General features: G+C 40.5%; 1 protein-coding gene across 1 annotated transcript; it reads right to left on the reverse strand.

The window, feature by feature from the left end:
- Window positions 1-14,702: 14,702 nt before the first annotated feature.
- Window positions 14,703-15,849, reverse strand: LOC136229894 (mitogen-activated protein kinase kinase kinase 20-like). The gene is made up of 3 exons (XM_066018762.1): window positions 15,824-15,849; window positions 15,709-15,767; window positions 14,703-15,667 (listed from the first exon to the last, which is right to left on the reverse strand). Exons 1-3 carry the CDS (start codon window positions 15,847-15,849, stop codon window positions 14,703-14,705), a joined length of 1,050 nt encoding a protein of 349 aa, XP_065874834.1.
- Window positions 15,850-16,532: the final 683 nt, after the last annotated feature.

The raw sequence follows: 16,532 nt of genomic DNA on the forward strand, positions 1-16,532 counted from the left end.
AAAATGAGCTCCAACATCCTTTTAGTGGATCCTCAAATCACTAAGAGCTCTCCACCTCTTAGTAGACCTGGCCACGGGCCCGGGTACCCGTCCGGCCCGCCCAGGCCCGTGTCCCTTGGACCGGGCTTGGACAATGAAATTTACTCTTAGACCCAGCCCGACCCAGACCCGCCAAAGCCCGCCTATTTTTTGGACGGGCTTGGGACATATAAAAATATCACGGGCCGGCCCAGCCCGGTCCGCCTTATTAATATTAATTAAAAAATTTATATATTTATAATTAAATATTTATTTTAAGTATAAATTTGATTTTTTATAATTGGAAATTATGTATATTTTTTTAGGTGGGCTTATATGGGTTGGGCTTGGGATTTGATTTTTAGGCCCGAGCCCGCCTAAATTAATACTGGGCTGGGCTGGGCTTGGGACGAGCACTTTTATATAAAAGCCCGCCAGGCCCGGCCCATGGACAGGTCTACCTCTTAGTGCCTCCTAACTTCATTTTTTATTAATAATTTATTATTAAAAAGTCTCACTCCTTTCACTATTGGTTAATATAACAATCATTAATAATTTTAATTATAAAATAATAAATAAGGAGTGAATATATGGAGTATTGTTGGAGATAATATATATTAGTCACTCTTAGAGCCAATTATTTATATTATTTTTAGAGAGTGGACTAAAAGTCTTTTGGAGATTCTCTAACCATTTACATTAAGTATTTCTAAAAACGATATTTTCTTAGAATTCACCTGTCAGAAATTCTTTTTCAATTAAAAAAGAAATGTGAATGAATATAAATGTAGACAAATAAAAGTGATTTTGATTCAATTAAAATCCACTACGTTTATTGAAGATAAATTTAACAACATAACTGGAAATAAACAGCCGCTAGGTTAGCAGAGGGGAATCCAGTATTTGTATTTTTTTTTAAACCTAAGTATTAATTTTAAAGTTTTAAAACTTTGTCTCCCTTCATCAATGAAGGTTTATAGTTTACTGATTTTATAATTGAAAATGGAGAATGGTTTTAAATTTAATATTTTCTTTTTATTTGTTCGGTCTTTTACCGCTATGGGCCCTGGGCCTCTTAACTTGTTCATCTTTATAATTAGCAACAATATTATTTTGGATTTTAAGTCAACTATTACTATTGTTTCGGTTCAATTACAGAACATTGTTGATCACTTAATTTGATTTAAATTATGATAACTTGCTGGATCCGCTTTGATATTCTTTGCCGGAGTTACCTGCAAAACAAAACCGGAGACAGGATCTCCGGGAAAACTCTCTGACGATCAAGTCAGTTTTTGTAATAATGAGTCTCTGATTTAGCAATAACTTTGTGGGAGAAAATGTGAACGTACCTCCCCCCTTATTCTTAAGGCCTTTTATAGGTGTTTTTTGGGTAACCGCCGAGGGCGGTTACTCCTTAGTGGGCCACGTTCTGAGGGCGGTTACCCCTTTTTAGGCCATGTCCCTTTCGTGGCTTTCATGGCAACGAACGTGGTCTTGAGTGGGAGTCTTGACGCTCCGTTTAGGAATTCGGGGCGGTTTACTCGCTGCGCCCGCTTCCTTCATTCGGGTCCCGTCCAATCTTAGCCCATGGGGCTTTAATATGGGCTGGGCTTGCGAAATGAATATAACCCGTTTTGGGCTTCGCGGGTTATCACATGCCTCCCCCTTGGTCTAGCAAGAGCCCTTTTAGGGTCTTTTTATAGGGGACGCTTTGTCTTTGTCCGATTATTTCAAAGTTTTGAATTTGTGCATTTCCCTTCTTTCGTTTTCTCCGGCGTCGACCTTTTAATTCCGTTACTTCTTTTCCGGCGTTGACCTCTTAATCCCGTCACTTCACTGTGTTGTCTTTTTCATGTAAGTTTTTCTTTTCACATTTGTTCCTTGTTCGGCTTTTTGCTTCTGTTTTCCTTTTATCGATCATGTCAGACCTCGACTTCGCGCCGTTTCACGACGATTATGTCCGCGAGGTCTCTAACGAGGTCGAGGAGATGGTTGAGGAAGCTTCAACCAGTTCTCCTGGGTGTAATTCTCATCCCGCCGACTTCCTTCATCTGACGAATACAACCGACGAGGGTTTAGGTTTTGACCCCAAAAAGTTGATTCCGCCACCTGTTCCAACCCCTCGTTTGTTACCAAAGAAGGACAGGTCGGGAAGTCTGGTTTGTCAAGAGACAATCGATGATTTGCGGGAGCATTATCCCTGGCTCCGAGGTCTCGAGACTATCATTCCTGGGGAGGATAGGGGACCGGGCGATTACCCAAAGGGGTACTTCACTATTTTCGTGGCCTAGATTATCTGCGGCTTCACTTATCCGCTGGCGGATGAGATTGCTTCCGTCCTAGGCGGTTACGGAATCGTGCCCGGGCAATTGCATCCTAACGGCTGGGCCGATTTGACTCTGGACAAATTCTTGGCGGATTGTTTGGAGGTTCCCTTTTCGCCCAAAATCTTCTCCAAGCTCCACCATTTCAAAAGCTCGGCGGGGTATTTCACTTTCATCCGCCAGAGCGGATACTATGGTTTTGACGAGAAGCTGAACAAGATCCGCGAGTGGGATCGATCTTACTTTTTTATCAAGTTTAATGAGGAAAACCTGAACTTCCTTCGTTGCTGGAGCCGACCCAACGTAAAGAGTTTGAACTTCGGGTATCCCAGCAAGGAAGAATCCGCCGTTATCAAGTTCTTGAAGAGCACTCCTCCTTTTGTATGGACCTACGATCAGGCCTTTCATATGCTAAGGAGCCGAGTAGCGATTGCATACTGCGAGGGGGATCGCGTTGTCTATATTCCTTATCGCGTTTTTGTGCAAGGTACTTTTTATTTCCAAGTTGATGGTTTCTTTTAACCCTTTGCAGGGGTGATCCTTTATCTCAAATCGCTGCGGACCGGGAGGCTAAAGCCCTGGCGAGAAGAAAGAAGCGGATGACGGAAACCACCTCCGTTGTAGGGGCGGATCCTTCTGGCGGGACGATTCCTTCTATTGGGGCGGCTTCCCCGGTTAGGGCTTCCGCTTCACACGGTCCCGCTTCTGCCTCCGAGGATCTTCCTTTAACCAGGAAGTGGAAGATAAGTGTGGATACAGAGTCTTCTCGTTCTAAAAAGAAGAACACTTCAGTGTCCCTTACTGTTGGCGGCGCACCTGTATCCGCCTCGTCTAAAGGAAAGAGCAGTACCCCCATTCACGAGGTATCTTGATCTACTCCCTCTCGTATTGCTACTTTTTCCTCATGAGCTATCTGCCATTCCCTTGATATTTTTCTTTATGCTTTTGCAGCCAATCCCCGATATTAGCGGATGGTGGACTAGGACTTTCGGCCTGGCCGTGAACTTCTCTTGCAAGGATATTGTATCTTCCATATGCAATGTCCTCGGGCGACTTCCCTCCGCCTCCCGTGTGCGCGAGCAAGTACCGCTCCCTACTGCTGTGGAACGGATCGAGAAGCGTTCTGTAGAGGTATATTATTGCTTTGTCCTTCGCTTTCAAATACCTTGTGTTCATTGTAACCGCATATTTCTATTCGCCCATTTTTATTTGTGAGACGTGTTATATGCAGATTATCAATTTCACTGAGGGCATTCTCCGAAAGGATGCAGAGCGAGCCAAGGAGTTGGAAAGTCTTGGTACGGAATTGGCGACTCAGAAGTCGCTTTATGATGATGTCCAAGGGAAGGTGAAGGTCCTAGAGGGCACCTGTCAGAAGGCCATGGGCGAGAAGGAGGAGGCCCTTAAATCCCTTCAGGCCAAGTCCGATGAACTGCAAAAAGCCCTCGACGACCTAGCTGTTTTCAAGGAGGCCCAAAAGAAGAGGGTTGAGGAGATTTTGGCTGAAGATGGCGCCCGCATCTACTGGTATGGGGAGCGGATTCATGCCGCTTATGAGCACGGGCATCAGGGTCTAGTACTTAACCGCCCCAAAGTTCCCATCCCTGAAAAGGATTTAACTGGGGAGTGGGATAAGCTGGAAGCCAAGGATGCTGATATGGATGAGGTACTCTTCTTAGATTGGAAGAGTCTTCAGGATCCTCCGATTAGCTGCGAGATCCCTATTCAGCCCGCGGAAGGAGAGGCACCCCAGGCCGTTTCTCAACCTGTGCAAGAGGTATCTCTCGCCGAAGAGGTTACTGAAGCGGTTACCGATTCAAAGGTTGAGGATTCGCTTGAAGTAGATCCTCCTACCGGAGGAGATGAGGGAGTCGCCGCAGTCCAGGAGGGCATTAGAGGCGAAGGAGAGGAAGCTGTAGCATAGCTTAATTTATATTTGGACTTTTGTATGTAAAAACCATATAACAAACCGCTCTGATATATATATTTTCTTTCGGTTGTTGCTTTTCATATGTGTGTGATTGTCACTTTTTGCCCTTTATATGTGCCCTTTTGTCCTTTTGCCGACTCCATATTTGTGTTTCTTCATAGCTAGGGTGGCCAGACCCTTTTTTGCAATTTTGAGTACTCGTTTATTCGCTTAATTTTATGCCTTAACTTATAATTCTTCTTTCGAAAATAATCATAAGTTTTGATCATAAGGTTTTGCGAGTGATGCGTAATCATGCATCCGCCTTTCTTTAACAGGCAACACATTTATGTGTTTTTGATTTTAACCCTAAAGTTTTTTGCGAGTGATGCGTAATCATGCATCCGCCTTTCTTTAACAGGCAACACATTTATGTGTTTTTGATTTTAATCCTAAGGTTTTTTGCGAGTGATGCGTAATCATGCATCCGCCTTTCTTTAAGAGGCAACACATTTGTGTGTTTTTGGAAAGAATCCGCATTTTGTTGTAACATACTGAGTGAATGTAATAACTTTTATTGATGACGAGAAAAAGTTTATTACATATGTACACCAATTGTGCGGGATCGAAGCCTCATTAAAACCTTTTATCAGAAAACCCAGCGGGAAAAACTCATAAAAGGAAAAAGAGTACTCGTCATTTCCTCGAACTACTCGGCCTTTCTATATAGGCGTAGATTCTCTAGATTCCAGGTGCGCGGGAGCTTCTTTCCACTCATTTCTTCTATTTTGAAAGTGGCCGGTCCCATCTTCTTGGATACTTTGTATGGCCCGATCCAGTTGACGCCTAGCTTGCCTTTGCCATCTCTAGACTGTATTTTATCTGCTTTTTTCAAGACCAAGTCGTTTTCGTTGATCATTACTTTTCGCACTCTTCTGTCATGGTATTTCTTGATTCTGTTGCGGTACATTGTCATTCGCATGTAAGCTTTTTCTCTTCGTTCCTCCACAGAATCCAAAGCATCTCTGATGTTGATAGGATTTTGTGTGTCGCAATAATAAATTGTCCGATCTGTGGGCGACTTGATTTCAACAGGTAGGACTGCTTCGGCTCCATAAACTAGCGAGAAAGGTGTTTCGCCTGTTACTGCCTTTACAGAGGTTCTGTATGCCCACATCATATGGGGTATCTCATCCGCCCAACATGTTTTTTTGTCACCTAGCCGCTTCTTGATGCCTTGAACCATGGCCCTGTTGGTAACCTCCGTCATACCATTTGATTGGGGATGGTTTACAGAAGAAAAATGATTCTTGATTCCCATGCTTTCGCAGTATGTTTTGAACTTGGCACAGTTGAACTGGGTGCCATTGTCGGTTATAAGCTTCTGCGGGATCCCAAATCGCATGATAATATTCTCTCGTAAGAACTCGATCATTCGCTCAGGTGTTTGTGCGGTTACTGCCTCCGCTTCTACCCATTTGCTGAAGTGGTCCACTGCGACTATCAAATACTTCCTTTTTTTTGTTGTTTCTGGGAATGGACCCACTATATCAATTCCCCATGTTGCGAATGGCCATGCCGTCATTATAGTGATTTGTTCAGCTCCGGGAACATGCTTTTCATTCGCATGGATTTGACAGTTGTGACATTCCGCAACCATCTTCTGGGAATCTTCCACCACCTTGGGCCAGTAGTATCCCACCAGTTTGACCTTTCTTGCCAATGCCGCCGAAGCTTCGTGCACGCCACAAATTCCTTCGTGTAGTTCTCGCAGCACATAGTCTCCTTCATTGCGACTAACGCATTTCAACCATGGACATGTGTACGATTTCCGATACAAAGTTCCATCCCGCATTGAGTATCGTACCGACTGCCCAATTATTTTTCTGGCTAAGCTCTTATCAACCGGTAAATCTCCCTGCTCCAGATATTGACGGATTGGCATCCGCCAATCTTCATCGTCTTCCAGTTCCTCGATGATCATAATCTGATCAACCCCGAATGCTGGTGCCGATTTTATTTCCAAGCTGCATGCTTTTTGACTCCATGGTTCTCTACTTGCCGCTGCTTTTGCCAATTCGTCAGCTTTTGCATTTTGGCCTCGTGGAACATGCACCATCTCCCAAACGACTCCCTTGTGCGTTAACTCTTGTGTCAATCGGCTGACCACCTGATGGTAATTTACTAGCTCCTCCTGTTTCACCAGATAATTTTTTGTGATCTGGTTTATCATGAGTTTGGAATCGCTGTAGATTACCACTCTTTCTGGGGTGAGTTCATTGAGCAACCTCAATCCACATATCATAGCCTCGTATTTCGCGGCATTATTGGTAGTTTTGAAAGTTAATTTTGCTGCATAGTACAGGCGGATAACCTCCGGACCTTTGATGACGACTCCTAGCCCAGCTCCGTCTGCAGATAAGGCCCCATCTGTGTACATGCTCCACTCTTCTTTTTGTGGCTTTGGACATTCATCATCATCCCAGGTGAATTCGTTCACGAAGTCGGCGAGCACTTGGCTCTTTAGCGCTGGTCTTCCTTCATAGCGGATATCGAATTCGCCCAGGCGAATTGACCATTCCATCAACCGGCCGGATGCGTCAGGTTTCTGCAGTACCTTTCGCATTGGGATGCCAGTTCTCACAATGATAGTATGCGCCTGAAAGTATGGTTTCAATCTAGCCGCCGTGGTTATCACTGCGAGGGCCATTTTGTCCAACTTCGAATATCGGAGTTCTGCATCCTTCAGGACTTTGCTCACGTAGTACACTGGATATTGTTGCCCTTCTTCTTCTCGCACCATCACAGTGCATATCGCCATGCTGGTGACGGATACATAAAGGAACAAATCTTCTCCGTCTTTCGGCCTGCTCATTAAGGGCGGATAACATAGTAATCGTTTTATCACCTCAAATGCTTCTTGACAATCCGGCGTCCATTCAAAGGACTTGGATTTTTTGATGGCATTGTAGAAAGGTAGACATCGCCTAGCTGAGCATGATATGAATCGCCCTAATGCCACCAACCGCCCGTTCAGTCTCTGTACTTCCCTTATGTTCCTTGGCGTCTTCATCTCCATTACCGCTTTAACCTTCTCAGGATTCGCCTCAACCCCTTTGCCGCTAACAATGAAACCCAGGAACTTTCCCGCTCTTGCTCCGAATGTGCATTTCTCTGGGTTCAATTTGAGACCATATTTGATCAACACTTCTAGGATTTCTTTGATATCCCGCGGGTGGTCTTGCATTTTATTGCTTTTGATGATCATGTCATCAACATAGATCGAGAAGTTCTCGCCGGATTTGTCTGAAAATATCTTGTTCATCATCCTCTGGTATGTTGCTCCCGCGTTTTTCAATCCAAAGGGCATCACCTTGAAGCAATAAGTCGCCTGGTGAGTTATGAATGATGTTTTGATTTCATCCGCCTTCTCCATGGGTTTCACGTCGGTGAATGATAAAACTTCATATCCTGCAGTTCCATCCACCAATATATCAATGTTAGGAAGTGGATACATATCTTTCGGACATGCCTTGTTCAAGTCTTTGAAGTCGACGCACATTCTTTACGTTCCATTCGGCATTTTGACTAGCACCACATTGGCTAGCCATTCCGGATAGGTGACTTCTCGAATCGCATCCGACCTTAGCAAGTCCGCCACTGCTTTTTCAATCGCTTTTTGCCGCTCAGGAGCATGTCCCCTCTTCTTTTGCCGCACTGGGGTTGCCCCTTTGTTTACATTCAACCGATGGGTTGCTACGTCTGGGCTTATTCCTTTTAGCACTTCATTTGGGGCGGCAAATGCCGACTCACATTGGATCAATACCTCGGTAATGGCTTTCTTTGTTTCTTCTGAGAGTCCAGCCGCTATTCGCACGCTCTTGTCATTCGAGATGGCGAATAGTTCCGTTTCTCCCAATGCTTCCGCCGGCAGCTTCTCTTCGACTTTATCCTCCTCTTCCGGTTTTGGTTCAAGTGATAATGTATAGGCCTGTTGAGATACAAGTTGATCACCTTCAACTATGACTCGCCCTTGGTGTGTTGGCAAATGCAACGTTAAATGCTTCATTGAGATGAGCGACTCCATCTCCGAAAGGAATGGCCGTCCCAGAATTATGTTGTAGGCCAGTGGGAGATCAACAATTGCGAATTCTAAATCACCTCGCCATTTTAGATTCTTATCGCCCATTTCTGCCTCCAACACCACCTGCCCACTTGTTTGGGAGGATTGACCCCCAAAACCAGTTACATCCATGAAGGTGTGTTCCACCCGCTCGTCGTTGATTCCCAACTTGTTGAATGCTGCCCGGGTAATGACGTTGCAAGAACTGCCTGTGTCGATAAGGACCCGTTTGACGTCCCATCCTTCAACGGCCATTGTGATCACCAGGGCATCCGCATGTGGCTCCGTGATTCTCGCAAATGAGTAATTGAGGGCATCCCCCCTATGTGTGTTGCTCTTTCGTCGTTCACGGCGAGTTCTTTTTGTTGGAGGCTCGTAGATTCCGCCTGCTATCACGTTTATCACCCCTTTCTTCTGCTTCTTTTCTAGCCGTGTTTCTCCCTCATGCGGGAGCGTTGTTTTCTCATCAGCTGTTTCTTTTCTTACAAATTGACTCAGCTTGCCTCTCTTGATCAGTTTTTCTATTTCCTTCTTCAGTTCGTAGCAATCATCTGTGTCATGGCCATTCAACCTGTGGAACCTGCAATACTTACTGGGATAGCGCCCCAAACTGGTTCGGCATTTCACCTCGGGGAACCGCACATCCTTCTTCAAGGGGCTCTTTTTGATCCAAAGTAACACCTCTTGGCGAGTCGTGTTTAGTGGTGTGTGATGTCCTCCACCTTGAAAGGGACGATCGCCTCTTCGAACAAAATTACTTTTGGACTGGGTCTGACGCCGACTGTCCGAAGTGGTTCTAGCGGCATCTCTTTCTCGCCGAGTTTGGGCCCTATGTTCCCTGTTGACATCATCCACTTCCATAAATTCCTTTGCTATCTTCATGAGCTCGGCTACAGTGCGCGGTTTGTTACGGATGATTTCTTCCCGCATGCTCCAATCTGTGGTTCCATCCGCCATGATGTTGCGAATACTCACGATATCTGGGTTCTGCAATCGCACCAGGACATCGTTAAAGGCGACAACAAATTCCCTTAGGGAATTATAGTTTCTCTGTTTGATCTCCTTCAGCTGCCTATCTGTCACATCTGCCGCTTTACAGCCCACAAACTTCGCACAGAAATCCCGACTATATTGTTGCCAATTGTGAATAGATTCTTCCGGTAAAGATCGAAACCAATCAGATGCCGCACCGCCCAAAGTTGTCGAGAATAACCTGCAAATTATGCTTTCGCTTGCCCCTGCAACATCCATTAACTCTCTGTAGTTCCTGACATGAGCCTCAGGGTCAGAATTTGGATCCCCATAGTATTTTGGTATGGCAGGTGCTTTGATTCTGTGATCTGGAATGAATTCCCGCAACGAAGGGGCAAAAGGTGAATCGCTCTGGACCTCTGCTCTCGGCCTAGGCGAGTATCCCATTCGCTCCATCATGCTTCGTAATTGATCTTCTAAGTCAATATCGGGTATTCGTCGGACTTCTTCCATCCGCTGCTGGTGAATTCTGGGTGGCATCCACCCGCCCATCGGTGTTGAGACGTGTGCCTGTTGGGAGACTAACCGCTGTCCCGTTATAGGATCAAAGTTCAATGTGTGCTCCCGCCCAGGAGTCATCAACTCCGAATGTCTGTGAGGAAAAGGTTCCACTTGCTGTAGCGGAAGAGTGCCTTGCACTCCTAGCAACGGTTGGGATGGCTGCCAGGTCGGATGTATCGTCGTAATAAGATCTGGGTGCGAGTAGTTGCTCGGGTGGCTGTGTGGGTTTGTGCGACTACTCTGGCCCACTTGATTTGGTGCCTGAGATGGCTGCGGGAGGGCCGATATGATAGGGATAGTCGGTGATTGTGTTGAGATAACCACAGGTTCTTGAGGAGCAGCCGCCACGGCGGTATTGTGTTCGGCGAGGGCCGTTAGTAAATTAATCATTCGATCTCCAGCCGCCTGGCTCATGTTCGAAGCCAAGACTTGTCCTGCCATCTGCACAAAATCACTATTGGACATTTCCATCTCAGTTTGCACTTGGACTTCCAATAAGGGACTCAATTGTCCCGAAGGACCCGATGAGCTAGGCACCACAGGCTGTGTACTTGCAGGTTGCGAATTCGCAATCCGAGGTCCTCTGGAGTTCATACTGGTTGATCTAGTGGTAACACCGGTCGTTCGTGATGGTTCTGACATGTTCTTCGTGTACCTTTAACCAAATGTTGGTGAAAAAGGTCCACGTTCACCGCACCAATGATAACTTGCTGGATCCGCTTTGATATTCTTTGCCGGAGTTACCTGCAAAACAAAACCGGAGACAGGATCTCCGGAAAAACTCTCCGACGATCAAGTCAGTTTTTGTAATAATGAGTCTCTGATTTAGCAATAACTTTGTGGGAGAAAATGTGAACGTACCTCCCCCCTTATTCTTAAGGCCTTTTATAGGTGTTTTTTGGGTAACCGCCGAGGGCGGTTACTCCTTAGTGGGCCACGTTCTGAGGGCGGTTACCCCTTTTTAGGCCATGTCCCTTTCGTGGCTTTCATGGCAACGAACGTGGTCTTGAGTGGGAGTCTTGACGCTCCGTTTAGGAATTCAGGGTGGTTTACTCGCTGCGCCCGCTTCCTTCATTCGGGTCCCGTCCAATCTTAGCCCATGGGGCTTTAATATGGGCTGGGCTTGCGAAATGAATATAACCCGTTTTGGGCTTCGCGGGTTATCAAATTAGTCTTTTCAATTTATATTCATTCTCATTCTTTTTATTCAACTGCACATTCAATGACTATAGCTATATTTGTAAATCTACCATGACATAAAAGATTACAACAAGTTGGAATATATATCACTTTAACCACTTTAGAGTGCCAATATACCATCTTAAAAATGTTACGGAAATCAATAGATTATTATAAGAAAGTTCATGGAACTTCTGACACTTAAAAAAAGTTTAAGCGAATCAATTTTTTCTTGAGAAGTTTAGAGTGTTCTGTGATGCATTAAACCGCAATACAAATGATGTATTCTTTTCTATATTTCTTAATGTTCTATTATTTGTACAGGTCATAAGAAGAAATTCACATCTATTTTTTTGGTAAACTGAAATTCACATCTATTGTTCTAAATTTAAATAATAATAATAATAACTGAAATTCTAATATTTAGTAAATAAAAATTAGATGTGAAATTAGAATTTTGGATCACTTAATACTAGTGTGTTTGGTGAAAAACGGATTGAAAAAGCAAATTGGACTCCAAACGCTAATTTAAAAAAATCGGTAAATATAAATATGCATCCATTTACACAAAATTATATTTGCCAATTAACAACATATAATTTAAATACGAATTCTTAAAGAAGAAAGTAATGGTCTTAATCTTAAAAATTGCATTGTTTTATACGTCGAGGTTAAATTCTCCCCCATCCAATTCTTAAGGCTAAATTTGTACCTTATTTTTTATATAAATACATGTTATTTTGTATAAATTCTCCCCCATCCAATTCTTAAGGCTAAATTTGTACCTTATTTTTTTTTTATATAAATACATGTTATTTTTAAAAAATTTGGAGAGTCCACACTGTTATCACATGAAATCTCTTATTTTATTTTTGGATGATGTCCAAATTTTCTCATATCATTTTTGGAAATATAGATTTATCTATAATATACGAAATAGTAAATTTTTACTCCTAATGTTTCCAAGTAAAATCGATTTTTACCCATACATACCTAATAAAAAATTTGAGTGGACTTTTTTTTTATCGTTATTTAACTGACACATTAGATTTTCCAAACAAGTTTGTCAATAAATTGAAGTAATGTTGTGCATTTAGTCAAGTTCAATGTGACCGCGTTAATAACATTGTAAATATTTTGGACAGTGATTAACTATATGTGGCAAACTTAATTGTTAGTATTTTGATAGTTCTTTAGTTATTCTATTAGTAACACATTAAATATTTTAGAGATACTTAATCTTTGGAAGATCTTATGTCACAGTTAATTAACGAATTATTTTTTTTCGTAATGTGGCAGTCAAATAATGATCAAACCAGTCAGCTCAATTTTTCGTTAAATATAAACATCAATATTACTTGAAAATCTTATAGGTAAAGTTTTACTATTTCGTACGTTAAGGATAAATTTGTATTTCCAAAAATGATATGAGCAAATTTAGGCATTATCCAAAAATAAAATAAGAGATTCCATGTAATAATAGATGTAATAATAGAGTGAACTCTCAAAAGAATTCAAAAATAGCATGTATTTATATAAATACATGGAAATAAGGTACAAATTTAGTTCTATAAATTTAACCTCCACTTATAAACCAGTGCAATTTTAAGCTTAAGGCAGTTGATCTTTAAATATTCATATTTTTTTTTTTGAAAAGTTAAATATTCATATTTAAATTATGTGTTTGTGTAAATCGATGAATATTTATGTTTTCCAAATTTTATTATTATTATTATTATTTAAATGTGGAACAATAGACCGAATAGAAAATTAAGAAACATAGAAATAATGCATCATTTATATGGCGGCTTGAGTACAGCAAAGCACTCTAAGAATCTGTTCGGTTCAATTGTTGTTGTTTGCTGTTTGTTATGCTTTTAGTTGGTTATTGGTTCTATTTACTGTTTACTTTAACTGTTTGATATTAATTGACGGATTATCATGTTTGATAAAACTATAATTAGCTATTGCTGTTAGTATTTAAAAATGACTAAAAGTTGGAAGGATGAAGAAAGTTTGCATTGAGACGACATTATTAGACATTAATCTGCTATTTTAATCTCCTACAACTACATCAAGTATGAATTACTGACTAAAAATTTATCAAAGATTAAAGTTAAAAAGACATCAATCAAGTGGAGAGTGCTTCTTCAATGTGTTATGAGTTATATCTCTCTCAATATACATGATGCAATATATTAGCCGTAAATTTGGTAAATCGTTTATAAGCGACTTAACGTTCGGTTCGATAAAAGCTCCATTTTGTTCGGCTGGATTTATAGACAAGCCGAATTAGAAAGCTCACGATCACTCGGTTATAGGTTTATAAATGAGTTTATGAAGAACCTCGATTATAATGTTCATGAACATGCTCGTGAACAAGTTCGGTTCAATTATTTTTTAATAATAATATTTTTATAAAGGGAAAAATGTAAGACTGACACAATTTTGAATAAACTTTAGTTTAAAACTATGTGATTTTGTGTTAAAAAAATTCAAATGAACATAATTAATTAATCGTTTGCGGATGAAGTTTATGAACAAAATTAATGAGTTACTCACGAGCAGTTCACGAATAAGATGTTGAGATTGAGCTCGTCAATTTTTTAACAAGTCCAGTTTGAACATATCAAAACTCGACTAGACTCGACTCGATTACAACTCTAATTTAAAATAACATTTTTAGGAAAATCTATAAAGTCCAATGATTAAACAATGGAGATTGACATACATTGTTTACTTAAAGAACAATTAAGCAAATGACTTAAAAAAAATACATCAAACAATCAGCGGTATATTAAATTGTAAATAAAAAAAAACTCATTTCTTTTAGCTATACTCATGTAATGGCTTCATGTATAAAGGATAAACAATCGTTTTTAAACCAAATACCTAAAACTCTTCGAAAAAACATAATAAAAAAATGAAGTAAACAAATTTCCCCTAAAAAGCATAGAAAATAATACATCATTTATATGATGGCTTGAATGTGCCAAAAAATTCTAAACTTGCGTCAAGGCTTAAATTATTTTAGTTGGCTGAAATTTCTTATAATTACTAATTGATTTTTTTTATCATTCTTAAAATGACTTACTGGCCTCTTAAAGTGGTTACAATAGTAATCTATTAATCTGGACTTGTTTAAAATGATATACTTTTGAACTTGTTTAAATCTTTTACTTTTCAGGCTTAAAAATCTAATGGAACTTTTTAAGGAAGTTTATTAGGCTAACACAAAACTCTTAAAGTTAAACACATAAATCAATTTTTATAACTAATTTGAAGACTTATTGGACAGCCAAATAAGTAAAATGTGAACATTATATAAAATTGTAAATAAATAAAAAAAAAAAAACCTATATTTTTAACTATACTCATGTAATGGCTTCATTTTGTAAAAATCATTTACGTTATGGCAGATTTACAACTATATGTAGTAGCAAGATGAAAACTATCTGCACATCGAAATACAAAAACAATGGAATTCCAGTAACAACAAAATTTGTTCTCTCAATACTCAAGAATAACATAGATATATACCTATATATACAAAATTTGTAGTCTAAATACATAAATTGCATATACATATATATAATATCAACACACTCGTGCTTCATTTGAACTTCATTCTCTTTATTTTGACTCTATCATCTCGCCAACAAGTAGGATAATCCTCCTCAGGTTCAGAAAAGCTCCAATCAGACAACTCGTCATCAGCATCATTTTCTAACGGTGAACAATTCACCCTTTCATCATCCGAACTTTCCTCGGGTTCCGAAAAGCTCGAATCAGACAACTCATCATCAGCATCATTGTTCAAATCATCATCTGATCCTGATACAAAAGGATGACATAACAGCATCTCAGCAGTGAACCTAAACTTGGGGTTTCTCACGAGACACCGCTTCAAGAAATCTTTCCCTTCTTTTGATATGTGTGTAGGAATTTTAGGCATTTCGTAACGGTTCTTGATCTTTCCAAAGATTTCATCTGTTTCCATGTTTGGTTTGAGATTCCAAACATTCTGCCCAGTTAACATCTCCAAAACAATGCATCCAAGAGCCCAAATATCACATAGGGGCTCTTGAATCCGATCCATAACAGTCTCTGGAGCCCTGTAAAGAGGAGTCCCTCCAAAATTAGGATCAAATTTCATCCTTTTACTGTTCAAATATCTCTTGGCCAACCCAAAACCCCCAATCTTAGGGACAAAGCTATCCCCATTTTCATCCGATACAAGCAACACGTTCTCCGGCTTCATATCACAGTGCACATATCCATTACCATGGATATAATGGAGTCCTTCAAGGATACACCTTGTATATGTACTCACATCTGATTCAGGCAATCCGCAACCGTCGAATTGCTTAATAAGAGAAGATAGGGTTCCTCCAGAAGCATATTCTAATAATATATTATAAATCATCCTACCATTCTTAGTTGTAGTAGTTTCTTCACCATAACAGTCCAGAATGTAAGGATGGCTACGAAGATTGTCGTGTACTTGTTTCTCCTTTTGAAGTGGAGCTGATGAAGAAACCTCGGCTGATTTGACCTCCATAAACTCTGGAAATAATCCTTTAGTTGAATTGGATTAAGCCAAATAAACAGATCCAAACCCTCTTTTTCCAAGCAAAAGTGTTGGAAATATACACGTGATGCAAAACTGTTGAAGAATCTGTTAGTTAGTTAGAAGATATTTTCTGTTATAGCTTAGCTGTTATTCAACAATACAATGTATAAATAATATAGCAGTACATATTGTATTCTTACGGTTTCAGTAAATAAGAAATCTTGTTTTGTTTCCAATATTTCCTTTCTCTCTTATTTTTCTCTCCTTCATTAATCAGTAGATCTACTGATTTTACATGGTATCAGAGCTTTGTTAAGTTCATTTTAATGGCGAGAGGAAGCTATATACAGGCTTTACAAACTGGAGAAGATGATGGACAGAGAAACAAGGAAGGTTCAGGAAATCATCCAGAGCAGGAAACTAACTCAAATTCCAATCGTAATCGGGAGAACAACAATCGCAATTTCAATGATTGCGAGAACAACAATCGCAGTTTCAACGAATTTCCCAATATGACCTTTACACAACCTGAAAACCCAGGACTGGTGCTTGTAAGTACGCCATTAACTGTCAACAACTACTTATCTTGGAGTCGAGGTATGATTCTTGCACTAGAAGTTAAAGATAAACTTGAATTCATAAACAGTGATGAAGTTCCCGACAGATTGTCTGTTGATTATACAAAATGGAAGAAGATGGATAGTCTTGTGATTTTTTGGATTTTAAACACAAATTCACGTGATTTAGTGGAATCTTTTATATATGCTAAATCTGCTAGAAATGTATGGTTAGATATTGAGGATCATTTTGGTGAAAATAATGGCCCATTGTTATATCAGATTAAGCGTGAAATTGGTGTATTAGTGCAGG

The sequence above is a fragment of the Euphorbia lathyris genome, chromosome 5, assembly GCF_963576675.1.
Source record: "Euphorbia lathyris chromosome 5, ddEupLath1.1, whole genome shotgun sequence".
In the NCBI taxonomy this organism is placed as follows: Eukaryota; Viridiplantae; Streptophyta; class Magnoliopsida; order Malpighiales; family Euphorbiaceae; genus Euphorbia; species Euphorbia lathyris.

What these genes read in the sequence shown, in the direction of transcription:
- LOC136229894 (XM_066018762.1), bottom strand. Translation starts at nt 15,849, where the DNA reads ATGTACTGCTATATTATTTATACATT. An exon ending in TGCTATATTATTTATACATT is followed by an intron (nt 15,768 to 15,823) that starts GTATTGTTGAAT and finishes ACTAACTAACAG; the next exon opens with ATTCTTCAACAGTTTTGCAT. An exon ending in CTTTTGCTTGGAAAAAGAGG is followed by an intron (nt 15,668 to 15,708) that starts GTTTGGATCTGT and finishes ATTCAACTAAAG; the next exon opens with GATTATTTCCAGAGTTTATG.